We start from the raw sequence: 14,534 nt of genomic DNA on the forward strand, positions 1-14,534 counted from the left end.
ATAATCTCACTCCCGCCCCCAGATTTAAGGCTTTCTAACTACAAAGGATAATTGATGTGATTTTCTATGTTAAAATTGTGCTTCGTACTTGTTCCACATTGTGTGAATAGTACTGCACTTTTTGAAAACAACTAGCTAAGTTAAACTCTGGAAATATGTTTTCTTGTTGAATAGTTAAGAAATTTTGTGCCAGGTGTGGTAGTGCGTGCTTTTAATTCCAGAGAGCTGGAAAGTGGAGATCATCAAGATCATTCTAGGCAAAATGTTAGTGGGGAAAAAAAATGTATCTTAACAAATAAGCCAGGCTTTGTAGTTTATGGCTGTAATCTCAGCTCCACAGGAAGCACAGGTAAGGGAAGTGTGGTTTGAGATCTGAACTGGGCAAGAAAACAAAAGCAAGACCCTGTCTGACAAACAACTAAAATAAAAAGGAATGGAGCCATGCTAACATGTTAAGGACTTACGTAGCATACGTGAGTCTACAAAAGAGAGAAAGAAAGTAACAAGGGAAAGTACCACAAAAGAGAGAAAGAAAGTAACAAGGGAAAGAATAAACAATAAACTTTGCCTGCTAAGCAGAGATTTCTGTGTAATATCAGAAATGGTCCCATTGACAGTATTGCCCTTTGGAGAAAATTAACAAACAGGTCCAAATCCTTTCATTTGTAGTATTTTATCAACCTTATGAATTCTCACTAATTCTCCAAATCCAGGTTTGGTTATATTTTCTGTAAAACCTACCTTGGTCATCCTAAGCAGAAAGGATCTCATCTCCACCTTGTTTCCATTGGGCTTAGTATCCCAGTGGGCACCATATTGAAGGGTCAATCACCACCTCCCAAACAAAACCAGCAAATTCTAACCTGCCCTCTACATTCCCACATTCCATCCAACTCATTCATAAAAACCCAGCTCAAATTTGCATTCCTTCTCGAATCTACCCTAGGGAATGTTATCTAGAACTTAACTACTTTGCATCAACTTTTATTTTAATATTAGTTATTGTGTTATAAATGCTTGTTTGGGAAAATATCTGTTACACAGTAAATAATTCAACAGTTCTTTATTAAATAAATTTCCCTAAAGAAAGCCCAATGGCTTTCTCTGAATATTTACAGTATTTACCGCTTTGTTGAGTTTCACTGCTGAGATTATAATGAAAACCATTATGTGCGTTTGAACCTCCTACTAATTTTCTTTTGAAAGTATAGTGAATCTCAAACAGCTTCCTGGACAGGAGATGCGATACTTTCCTTCCTATCAATGATAATATTGTTAGTCGGTACAGTTCATCAAACATCATTCCAATAATATTCAATTCTGGAAAGTGAAAAGACTCTACAGGACTTGGAGAATGTCTTAGACTTCAATTAGGAGAATACTTGAATATTTAGAAATCATTTTTGAGGTGGTAAACTTCAGGGTTAGGGAAAATTGGAGAATTCATCTTGAAAATTAAAAAGTAAAAAAAAAAAAAAATTGAAAAAGGAGTCTTTCCTACTTGAAGAGACAGAAAGTTTTGTCCCTATCACAGTTCTCTGAAAAATGTTTGTTAGAGATATTGTTGACCCATCTTACCCTGATCTATGACAAATATATGGTTTGGGTGCTTTTTAGCGATTCTTTCCTTCAGAAGATGGAGAAATATGAATGCTTATGTGAAAATCTACAAAACTAATCAGGCACATTTCTTGACTGATTGTTTTCCTTCCTGCAGAAAAATCTGTGACCCAGGCCTCACTGCCTTTGAACCTGAAGCTTTGGGGAACTTAGTGGAAGGCATGGATTTTCACCGATTCTACTTTGAAAATGGTACATTTATTCCAAACCCTCTGTAGCCTGCCCTTTCCAATTGCTCTGCCAACTTCAACCCATTTTCATATTCTTTGGCTCTTTTCTGCCATGAAAATTTTTGCCTTCAGCCAGTATTTTTTGTGTGCTTGAAATTAAAATTATAAATAGATAGGCAGACAGACAGGACAGACAGACAGACAGACAGACAGACAGACAGACAGATAGATAGATAGATAGATAGATAGATAGATAGACAGACAGATAGATAGATAGATAGATAGATAGACAGATAGATAGATAGAGTATAGGCGTATACATCACAATATAGTCACATGCATATATCCAACTAAAAAGTTTGGTATTTTGAAAAACAATTGCATTGCATAAAAAGTAATATTGACCAAAAACATCCATTAAATCCTAATGAATGTATTTATTTTCAAAGTAAAATGAAAACAAAGGAGCATAATGAGAAAAACAAAAACAAAACCTTCCATTCATACTGCTTCAGTGGTCTCATAGGGCTTTAGTGGTCTCGGGGGAAGCAGCTGCATTTCAGAGGACGATGGCAAAGGTTTGTGCACTACAAAAATCCCTCAGGTCATCAAGAATAAAGTAAACCTGTAATTCCCTTTATCCCTGTCTTCTTTAACCCCAATGACAGTATTCAACCACACATTATATTTATATATGCATGGAGTGAATGTAGTCTCTGTTATATTTATATGGTGCATGGAGTGAGTTCAGTCTTTCAGGAGCGAGATGTCATTATAGGAATAATAACAGGATAATTAAGACTACTCTTAGTGACTAGGTGTTAACAAGAATATCTGATTTTTAAGTTCAGATGTACTGAATGAATTACTTTTTCTTGTATAGGCATTTACAGACAAGTTGAAAAAAAATCAAGTGATACATTCCCATTCACAAAGCTTCAGTAAATGTTTTCAGCCTGTCTACATTCTAGCACTCTGATGAAGCAGGCCCTAGTCCTCCCGACTCTCAACTAAAACATTTCATCTGCAGTAAAAGACTTAATCCATTAACATTTTAACCTATTTCAGCATAACTACATTTTATTACATTGTATAAATATACATTCTTCATTATATGCCATCTTTTTTATTTTTATTAAAAAACTTTATTAAACAGAAGGGTTACAGTTGCATAAGTCAGGCAAAGAAGAATACATTTGCTTTTCAACAATGTCACACCTTCCTTCCCTCTCTCCCAGTTTTTCTGCTCCCATCCCACCCACAAGTTATATAGCTCATTTTCAACATGGTGTCCAGTGAGTAACGCTGCTACATTTAAAAATTTTTTAAATTTGTTATTATCTTTGAGTAGTTGCACAAAGAGGTGCCACATAACAAAGCACTTTATGAATACAATGCATCACGCCTTCAACCTTCTCCCCTCCCCCTTTCAACCTACCCTCTCTTCCCTTACTTTTCTTAATTTTATCATACATACAATAAATTCTTATTTGATGATCATAATATCTTGTATAATTGAAGAGTTATATCTGAGAAGGAGAAGCATGTTTGAATAACAGCTAGAGCAGTTCCATCCATTCTGGTCATCTAAATAAGAAACACCATCAATGAGTAATGGACACTAAATTTTCCAATCATTTTATCACTTAATAATCCTAATGGGTATGGCTCTCAAAACACCAGCATCTGAAACCTGATAAAGACTACCTAAAGTTTTCAAAAGAAAACTAGAGGGCTAGAACCAGGCTATGTGGTCAGCCATGTATTGTCACAAATAGATGAACACAGCTGGGGACTGGTGGCTCACATAATCCTAGCTACACACACACACAGACACACACACACACACAGTGGACAACCACAGAACGGACTCTCCTGCATGGAGCAGTCACAGGATGCTATGCAGAAACCAATACATGCCTTGGCCAGCCTTTCTTGGGGAGTGATCTCCATGGCTGATACAATAATATTTCCCTCATCTCATCATCTCCACTAACAAAACCCACCCACCACAAGCTATCATGGCAACTGTCCCAGTGGGTCCTCCATTAAAATATCAGGAACTGCACCGAAGCAAGGCACTTAGTATAAATAAATTAAGGAATGAACAGGTGGCATTCCATTTTGTGATCTCAACTGAGCTTATGACTGATTTGCACAGTTGATACAGAAAGTCCTTTTTGTTGTTGTTGTTCCTTTGCATGGTGTTCGCTTTCAGCTTTGTCCAAAAGCAACAAACCAATCCACACGATCATCCTGAACCCCCACGTCCACCTAGTGGGGGACGACGCGGCCTGCATCGCGTACATCAGGCTCACACAGTACATGGATGGCAGCGGGATGCCAAAGACAATGCAGTCCGAAGAGACCCGCGTGTGGCACCGCAGGGACGGGAAGTGGCAGAATGTCCATTTTCATCGTTCCGGGTCACCAACAGTCCCCATCAAGTAAGTAAATGTCACTGTGTCAGAAACTTCTAATCACCCCCACGGTTGGTAGCATGGCCTGTGTTATTTACTGCTGGTGTGGGTTACCGGTGGAAGCTTTTTGTGAGTTGAGGCCTCATTTGGGCAGTACAAGATCGTTTTAGATAGGAACTAGAAGCTACCCTACTAGAAGCTATTGCATTCGTTTATCATAGGGCTAAATTGGGTGAATTCGTATGATGGGGCAAAATATTTGTTACTTCATTTTGTTTCATTTTTGTGCCCATGTTGAAGCTGGAACACAGGGCCTGGGCTCTGTTGCTTAGCTTTTTCACTCAAGCTGGTGCTCCACCACATGAACCAAACCCCCACTTCTGGCTTTTTCCTGGTTGGTTGGAGATAAGAGTCGCACAGGCTTTTCTGCCCTGGCTGGCTTTGAATCACGACCTTCAGATCTCAGCCTCCTGAGTAGCTAGGATGACAGGCATGAGCCACCAGTGCCTGGCTGTGATTTCATTTTCACAATTGGTAGAGGAAGAGGGTGAGGGAGGAAGCACAAAGAAGGGTTTCTGATATGGCCAATGTACTACCAAGAGCTTTTGCTTCCTACACTATCCCTGAGGTACTGACGCTAGGGAAAATGTGCAAGCAATATGTAAAAAGTCCATCCTACCTTGTGTGGAAGTATGTCCTCACCTCGCCGCTTAACTCAGTCAAAAATCAGAAGAGTGCTTATTGTACATCATCTCGGTGCTCCTCCTGTTCCCGATACAGCATGAGGTAAAAGACATCGCCCTTAGGGAGCATCATTCAGTTTAGAAAGCAACTAATCACTGCCACCACAAAGAGCTATAAAATGATATTTATAATCAACTTCCTGGTAGAATGAATCACCAACGTGGCCCAGTGTTTATAACAGTATGGATATAGACTTTGACTATAACGTAGAATTCTGAATGAGATCTTACATGATAAGTAGAATTTGAAGACATGAAAAGATAGAACAAAGAGGAGACCATCAAAGGAGCATTATGGGAAGAAAGGAGTGTCAGGACTCCAGTTAGCATGATAAAACATAATAGGTAAAGGAGGTTCCAGCTAGATGGAAGGAGATAGGTGGTTATTGGCTACATTAGGAAATTGGAATTTAGAATTGGTTGGGAGAACTTTGTCCGCTGTTGATTTCTTTGAAAATTCTCTCATCAGAATCTGGATCTCTTCTCTTTTCTTTCTTTTCTTTTTTTGTGCCCGTACTGGGGCTCGAACTCAGAGTCTGGGCACCTGCCCTTCACTTTTTCTCTCAAGGTGGGTGCTCCACCACTTGAACCACAGCTCCACATCTGGTTTTTTTTTTTGAGATAACAGTCTTGTATGCTCTATCTTTCCTACCCAGGCTGGCTTTCAACCGTGTTTCTCACTTAGATCTTAATCTGCTGAATAGCTAGGATGACAGGCACAAAATCTGACAGGCCTGGTAAAATCGATATGATAATACATGATCAGCCACAGTGGTTTACAAAGGCCTTCTCTCTAGCCTTAATAATCATATATCATTGCTGGATTTCTGCAATGTGGGTCAACAAATGACCAAAAAGTAGACTAAAATTTATTCCCAAGTGAATAACCATGTTATCAAGAGGAAAACAAGAAGGGAATATGAAGAAAATGAAGACACCAACACTTGTGTGTATCTGGGCTTATTTTACCTCAAAGAGGCATGGACACAAATTGCCAATTAATACAGGTGGGGTTACATTTATACAGTACTACAGGGCTGGGCTCTCTTGCCGTTCTGGGAAGTTTAATGGGTTAGAGCCTATTTAAGACAACTTCGTTTTATGCCAGATGGCTTAAATGGGCTTCTCTTAATAGGCCACAGTGTATTCCAAATGGGAGAGAAAACTTCTCAGGAGGCACCCCTTTGTGGCAAAACATCTAAGGCCTGAAAACCATTCACATTGGGTCTTGTAAGTAATGTCCTGCTCTGTGCTACTTGGTGATTGGAGCTATGGACTGAAAAGTTGCATGGCTGTTTCTCTTCCCTTTGAAAGATATTCACACTGCATTATACTCAATGAAACACCTACCAGGTCTTTGAAAATCCAGTGCAATTTTGCATGAGCCCTAACATCTAACAGTGATTACCATTTTAGAGCATAACCCTTACTTGAGAGGTCATAAGTACCTTTTCTCAGTATTTGGATTGTATCATTCTAGACCTCTGGAGTTGCCATGTCAATAGTTGGTTATGTATGTCTGGTTCATCTCAGACAACTTTCAATTATCCAGAGTAAGTTATATTAAGTTTTAGAGCCTGTTGGTGTCTTAATTCTTTTTTCAGAAGTTACCATTACTGTAAGCAATTTGCAGTGGTCAGTATGTAAATGAGTGTAATACATGCTTCTGAATGTATGATGGTTGTCTATGATGACAATCACAAGAGAATCAACCTAAAATTTAAAATGTCCAAAATGAAGTAATACCAAAGGATAATTGAAAGTTGACTATGATTAAGTTTATGCTCATGATGATGGATCCAAAGACATAGGGGTTGGAAATATTTTTTGTACTCAAAGATGACCTCTAAGCTGGGCACCAGTGGCTCACGCCTGTAATCCTAGCTACTCAAGAGGCTGAGATCTGAGGATCAGAGTTTGAAGCCAATCTGGGTATGAAACTCTTATCTTCAATAAACTACTCAGAAAAAGCTGGAAATGGCACTGTGGCTCAAGTGGAAGAGCACTAGCCTTGAGCACAAAGAGGCTCAGAGACACTGCCCAGGCCCTGAGTTCAAGCCCCAAGACTGGACATAAATAAATAAAGGAATTACATCAAACCTTTAAGAAATAAGTTCTCAGCTGTTGCTGTACAAAATTAAATACAAATAAGTACTCTTTTCTCCACTTTTTAGACTATATCTCTTGCTGAATTGGCTTCAAGATTGATTTCCTAAGTAGTCTAAAAACAAGAAAAAGCTTAAGATAAATTTACACTATGAGTGTGTTTCAACCAAATAATATTAATGTATTAAATCTGTTTAGTAACTATGAATGCTGTTGACCCTGTCTCTTTATTTGTGTGAACAAATAGACAGATCATACCGGTAATCTTTGTAAATACTGTCTTTGTTAAACATTGTGCCTTTGTTAAACATTGTAATGCTCTCGACTAAAAAGTTCTTATGCCTAGTGTTTTCAATCTAATCTTCAGCTGAGTTATGAAAAGCCTAGCTTTGTCCCCTCTGTGGCAAAGCAGTTTGATGGTACTTCGTCAACCCATATAACTTATTTTTCCTCCCCTTTCTTCTTTCAGCTAATGATCAACAGTGCCACTTCCGCATTCTCTGTTCTCAAGGCACCTGGAGAGTAACCTTGGACCGTCCTCTCCTCCTCTTCATGCATGGTTCTGAGTGCATGAAGTTGTGAAGGTCCTAGTGGAATGCCTATGTGATCATCACCCTCTCTTCTATTCCTTCCTATACATTGTTTACACTTCAACTACCAGGCTGGGATGCCCAATGCAACTTCAGTTACTGTTGGCAAACAATGGGGGGAGGTCAGACACACCAACCAAAAAGTCCACAATATTCCAAGTGCAACCTTTTCACCAACTTATTTTGTGTATGCCAAGATTGAACAGACTTAACATTTTTGTTGTGTTCTGAATGACAGCAAGTATGAGAAATGCAAAAAAAAAAAAAAAAGAAATTTAATTCTTTGCTGTTAATCTGTTTTGATTTTTCTTTATTTCTTTCATTTTTTTTTTTGCAAGGCAAACACACACACACACACACACACACACACACACCTTCAGTTTCCTAGTGTGATCCTGGTTAAAATGGATGGTTCTTCTATGAGTGTTTTGTGGGCTTGATATATGAACAAAATTACATATGAATGTAGAAGAAAGAATGTCTTGGTAAGATACTATCAAAGCCATGTTGTTTTAGTCAAACTGTGTAAACTGGAAAACACGTCATTTACAAGTTTGATCATTTCAGGGCAGATGCACTATTCTGCTGAATTCACTCAGGTGAATTCACTAAGGTTCTTTTTTTTTTCTTTTTCACATCTTTATGTTTTCTTCATTTATCCTATTTGTTTACTACTTTTGTTTGCTTTTGAAATCTTCTATTGTTATTGTTGTTTTCTTTCTGTCCCCCATTCTTTATACTTATTTCTGTGTTTGGCTGGTAGTATGTAAGAGCAAAATAGAAGTGAAATGTGTGTGGTGAAGGTCAAGTAGAAATGGAAGTCTTTTGGAGAGAGCTAAACTAGCATTTTTGATGTATTTAATTCTGCTCAAGCTCTGATTTAGCCGTAGGCGTCCTAAACATGATAGAGCTATTTGGATCGTGGAAACTTCAATAAAAGCAAGAAAGTCCCTGCTGTAAATGAGGAATGATCTTTCTCATTGGGGCAATTGCCAGAAAGCCAAGCCAGGAGCAGATCAGAGTTTTGTGCAAAAGCTCCCTTCCACCTTGCGGAATAGGAAGCCCCTCCTCCTCGCCTGTCATTGAGCTATCTTTCTAAAATTAGAGTGCTTAGCAATGTTTTCCATTTTCATACATGTTTTGAACTTGATCTTTGTGACTTGGGATTTTTTTAATTTCTCATTGTTTTCCTCTTCTCTCTTAAGTCAGAATATTATTCTTTTCCTCCAAGGAATTAAGATTTTTTTCCCCCCAGTTTCAAACAAAATGAAAAGGGAAATGTCCCGATTTTTTTTTTTCTTCTATGCTTCTTTCTCGTCTTTCTTTGTTGAATGAATTTCCTGTGAGGCTTTTCCTCATCCCTGCAATACTTAATAGTGCATGGAATCTCCATCTGACTTATGTTATCCATAATCACCCATACTCCTCAGAAACCTATTTTTAAAGCAGAAGCAAAAAATATAAAAATAAAAATAAAAAAATTTAAAAAATCAACAAAAAAACCCAACCCATCCCTTTTCTCCGATGCCACCTTTCTCTGTTGATTACGTATCACCGTAAATATTGTTGCTAGTGGATGTATGTAGCTGGGTTGAAGCTTTTCTGATAATTATTACACAAATTTAAAACAATATATATTTAAAATGAATATATACAGTAAATGTATTGAGCCATGTTAACCTGCCAATGAGATCTGTGAGGAAAAAAAGAAAATAATGGCCTCATTTTTTCCCTTTGTAATTTCTTTCACCTTTTTGTGAGGCGGCTCCACGTGACATTCATGTATTTAAAATTAAAAAGAAAATAGGTGTAGAGTGTTTCTTGTTTTTTACACTTTGAACTTAGCATGTGGTGTTGAAGTATTATCATAGATCAAGTTTGTCTTCCCCACTGCAATGTGAGGAAATTGTGATTTGTTCTCTCCGCCACAATTTAATTACACATTTATTATCTTCTATCATTTTGAAACACTGCAGTTTACCATGGGACACTGTATATATTTCTTGCCATAATGGTAAATGATTGATTGATATATTTAAGAGTTAATAAATTTGTGATTTCTGCTGATGAATGTGTCCATCTTTATTTCTTTTTGTTTACATTGATTTATTCTATCATTACTAACCTTAAGGAGTTGAACAAAGGAATTGCCACCCAACAAAGAAGAGGAGGGTATGGTATTTGTGTGTGGTAAAGACAATGCCAAGGGCAGAGTGTCCTTCAAGGATTTTATTTAGTACCAAACAATTTGCCCTTGGGGAGAATGGCAAGCTACTTGTTCTCTGCAGCATAAAACAATGGTCTCTCTAGGGGAAAGTCTGCTAAAAGAAAAAAAAATCAACAATGAAAAGACCAGCCATAGAAATTTCACTTGACTGCTGAGATGTTCCTTGGCTAACTCCAATCTGAGCAAACAGTGATATTATCTCTAGTACACAGGCAGCACCAGTCACTTCCACCTGTCTACCCCACACAGTGAGCCTGAGTGGACAGAAAGCTCAAACTGTTTTACATTTCCTAACAGTACCGCCTGCTGTTTCCGTCATAACTGTTTATGCTGTTTATGTTGCTTACCCAGAATACTCTGGCCCTGCTCCATTAGCCTGATTCTTACTTATTTCTTAAGGCTGGGTTTAGAGTGTCATCACTTCCAGCCAATCTCCTTAGGCAGCGCTTGCCGCCTTGCTTTCCTTCCCTGTAGTTTGTATTTACTATCCTATAACCATTGTTTTAAATATATATATTTATAACACATAAATGAATAATAATATATAACATATATTATTACTATATTATTATACATTTTATAATATATATATTATATAACACACACACACATGTATATATATAAAATCTTTACATAGTGGCTCACACCTGTACTCCTAGCTATTCAGGAGGCTCTGATCTGAGAAGTACAGTTTTAAGCCAGAATAGGCAGGAAACTTTGTGAGACTCCCATCTCCAATTAATCAGCAAAATGTTGAAATGGAGCTAGGCTCAAATAGTAATGTGCCAGCCATGAGTAAAAGTGCTAAAGTATAGTGCCCATACCTTGAGTTCAAGCCACAGTACTGGCACAAAAATCAAAGATGTCATCTCTCTATCTATCATAGATCCATCGATCTATATTTCTGTCTCCTTTACTAGAATATTACTGGACTATATCAGTATAGAGAAGAACTATATATTTATCCTTTTATTTCTAAAACCAAACCAGAGGAAGCGAGGGAGTTACCATTAATAAATAGGTATTGATCTGAGGCTATGACGAAGTAGAAGCCTCAGAATATACTAGGTTAGTCCTGGCTTTCACTTTGGGTTCTGTGGTGGTTGTCTTGATAAGTTAAGCACATCGTGTCTTCTCTCCATAATCCTCAATTTCCATATTTATATAATAATACAAGACATACTAATTTAACAAGAACAACCTGAGGATTTGAACTAATGGATACAGAATTCCTGAACAATTTGATAGGTATTCAGTGGTAGCAGCTCTCATGGTTGGAATCAGTTTTACTTGCTTAGAAAGGTATCTAACTCTTGTGGTTCTGTTTACTGCTGTTAATAATGTATTCAAATAGGCTCAGCAGGAAGATGAGAAGCGCTAAGTGAGGTCCCCATCTCTCAGAAAGTAAGAAAGGTGCCCCCACAGTATAACCCCTGCTTTCACTATATTTGATGTCAGTGTAACTTGTGGAGGAGATGGGGAAAAACAAGTCGTTTAAGGATACAGGTGGACCTGTTGCAACAATGAGAAGTACAAGTTGTCATGTCAAAAACGAGCTTTACAACGTTGGTGGGGGGGGATTGGGTGGGGGGGGTGGGGAGGGAGGCTGGGAAGGGATGTGAAGGGTAAACAAAGGAGGAGGCTGCAATGCTTGAAAAGAAATGTACGCATTATCCTGCCCATGTAATTGTAACCCCTCTGTACAGTATGTTCACAAAAAAAAATTAAATTAAATTTAAAAAAAAGCATAGGCACACATGCTAGAATAATAAAAAAAGAAAGAAAGAAAGTAAGAAAGGTGGAGCCAAATGAACGAAGACACTCTAGGAGGTTCTCAAAGGATATTAGTTTGAAGTAACTGAAAAAGTGAATCTCCATGCAAAGAATTCTTTATGATGCAAGGCAATTTTCACCAAGGTAATTACATGCGATGCAAAGAGAAGTTTAGAAGACACAAGTTGGGAGGGAAATAAATTTTTTGTGCTCTCCTTTTGTCAGATTAACTATTAAAGATAATAAAAAGAATGAAAATAACTGCAAAGTAAAATAGAAAATATCCTTGGAAACAAGATAGAAAAAATAGTAACAAATAAAACCAACTATATTAAAGTAAAAAAATTACAAAAATTAAGAATAAAAGGTGTGAATCTATAAAAAGATTACAATGAAAACCAGCCTATGTGGCCACAGATCTTTGATTAATCAGTAAGTCTTCTTAAACTACCATGGCCTGTGACAGCGGAGTCAAGTGTTTACAGAATTCCAGGCCTTTAAATCAGAACAAAATAAAAATAAGCAAATAAATCTGCAAAAGGCATGTTTTTTCAGACTAGGGCTGGCAAGATTGATAACAGATGGACATTTTTAGATAGGATGTTAACTGATAACAGATAAGGTCACTCACTATTTGATCCCAAGAAATGTTCTCTTTTGAAATGTGCTATTGTTTTGTAACAACTGAAACTTTTCTGTGATTTATTCATTAAAAAGTGTTTTTACCTCTTTAAAAAAAAATCATGAGCCAGGCACTGGTGGCTCATGCCTATAATCCCAGCTACTCAAGATGTTGAGGTCTGAGGATTGTGGTTCAAAGCAAGCCCCAGTAAGAAAGTCCTTGGGATTCTTATCTCCAATTAAGCACCAGAAAACTGGAAGCAGAGCTGTGGCTCAAAGTGCTAGAGCTCTGACCTTGAGCAAAACAGCTCAAGGATAGCCCCAAGACCAGAGTTCAAACCCCATGATTGACGAAAGACAAAAAAAAAAAGTCACATGGAGTTCCTGGTTTCAAAGTGTTCTATGATTCTGTTGTTCCCTTAGACCAGTGTTTATGGTGGTAGTAGACATAGTCATAAGGGCAGATGCCCTTGCTGCCACTGCCCCAACCCCCACTGAGAAATGCTTGCTGGGCTTTCCTGACAGCCCCTATGTGGACATTGAAGGGTTTGTTTGACTTTATTGTTGTTGTTGTTGTTGTTGTTGTTTGTGTTGGTCTGGTGGCGGCTTGAACTCAGGGCCTGGGCACTGCCCTTGAGCTTTTTCACTCAAAGCTGGTGCTCTCCCACTTGACCATAGATCCAATTCCAGCTCTTTGGGTGACTAATGAAAATAAGAGTCTCTGGTTTGTGGACCCTGGATGACTTTGAGCTGTGATCCTCAGATCTCAGCCTCCTGAATAGCTAGAATTACATGTCTATACTTTTTTCTCAATCTCTGACTAGCCAGCCTTTTCCCCTCAACCTTTCTTTGAAAGTTTTGGAACTCTTCTTTTTCTATCCTTATTTAATTCTCAAATAGGCTCCAGCCCAAATCAATTCCCTAAACTCCATAGTCACATCCCACATTCTATATGAAATCTATACTATAGATCCAATACTGGGGGATGTTAGGGGAAAAACAAAGGAGGAGGTAACTATGCTTGATAGGAAATGAACTCATTACCTTACTCATGTAACTGTAAACTCTCTGTACAGTATTTTTATGTTTATAAAATCATATAAAAATAAAAGAAAATACCAGTCCCCTTTTCTCCTCATTGATCAGACAAGAAACTTTGATCTCTTTCTAAAGTCTTCTTTTCCTTTTTGTGATGTTATCACTTTCAAAACTTAACTGTGATCTGAAATCTCCGGATGCCACCAGCTAACTCCTCCACCCAAACCACCATCATCTCTCTCTACTTATCTCCTGGCTTCTAGTCTCAATTCAGCAGACAAAATGAACTTGTTAAGATGTAAGTGAAATCATAATCCTTTGCTGCTCCGAAGCATCCAGTGGTTTACACAAAGTAAAAGCCAAAAGTCAAACTCTTTTATTGGGCTCTGAGGCCTTTCTGGTCTGGATCCCCATTGCTTTCCCCCTCTGTGAACCTGCCAAGAAGGATCCTGTCTCAGGGCCTTTGCATTGACTGAGCCTGAATTATCTACCTCAGATCCAAATAGCTGCCTCATTTGCTTTGTCATTCTTTCACAAAATTAAATTACCTTTTTGATAAAAGCATCAATGACTTACCTCAAGATTTCATCAATGACTTACCCCAACTAGGTACCTTATATCCTCTGTCTTTGATTTATTTTTCTCCTTAGCATGCACAATTTTATATACGTCTCTCCTCATTTTACCTTTGTATGAATTGTCGCCTCCAATCTAATATACACAACTCCAAAAAGAAAGGGATTTTCATCTCTTTGGTTTGCTGATATGTTCCCAGGTCTTAGAATAGCTGGAACATAATGAATATTTACAGCTGGATGAGGAGATAAACTGCCCGCTCTCCTGTCTTATAGAAATGCTAAAGCTCTCAGCTCCTGAGTAAGTGCTTCAGAGTAATCTCAACATTGTAAATTGCTCGCATCATTTTTACTTGGAAAAAAAAGAAAAATGACAGTTCATTTGAAGCTTAGGAATAAACTTTCGGCATTGTTGTTACCCATGTGGAACTCTTTAAGGCTGTCAAGAATAAAAAACTAAGTTCCAAATTTCGTCAAGAATGAGAAAAATATATTATTTGCCAGAGTAAGACATATATGAGTCAACTCCAGGACTGTTTATTTCTGTGACTCAATAACATGAAAAGGCTCAATTCCTTTCCATTTTCCCCCCAACTTTGCCCTTCAGAGAAGGTAAACTGCATCCTCTAGGTGAGGAGGCCCCAGGGCCCT

General features: G+C 37.9%; 1 protein-coding gene across 4 annotated transcripts in view; it reads left to right on the forward strand.

Annotated features, from left to right (window-relative positions):
* Camk2d (calcium/calmodulin dependent protein kinase II delta) overlaps positions 1-9,716 on the forward strand; it is a 254,447-nt gene extending 244,731 nt beyond the window's left edge. For 3 of the 4 annotated variants that reach the window (XM_042697578.1, XM_042697575.1, XM_042697577.1), the window contains 4 exons: positions 1,718-1,812; positions 4,009-4,237; positions 6,089-6,183; positions 7,529-9,716. In XM_042697578.1, coding sequence (XP_042553512.1) covers positions 1,718-1,812; positions 4,009-4,237; positions 6,089-6,155 — 391 coding nt within the window. In that variant the 3' untranslated portion in view covers positions 6,156-6,183; positions 7,529-9,716. The remainder of the gene's footprint in view (positions 1-1,717; positions 1,813-4,008; positions 4,238-6,088; positions 6,184-7,528) is intronic. The other variant, XM_042697576.1, reaches the window with a different exon arrangement.
* The last annotated feature ends 4,818 nt before the right edge of the window (positions 9,717-14,534 follow it).

Source organism: Dipodomys spectabilis, unplaced genomic scaffold (genome assembly GCF_019054845.1).
Source record: "Dipodomys spectabilis isolate Male_0828 unplaced genomic scaffold, ASM1905484v1 ptg000225l, whole genome shotgun sequence".
Lineage (NCBI taxonomy): Eukaryota > Metazoa > Chordata > Mammalia > Rodentia > Heteromyidae > Dipodomys > Dipodomys spectabilis.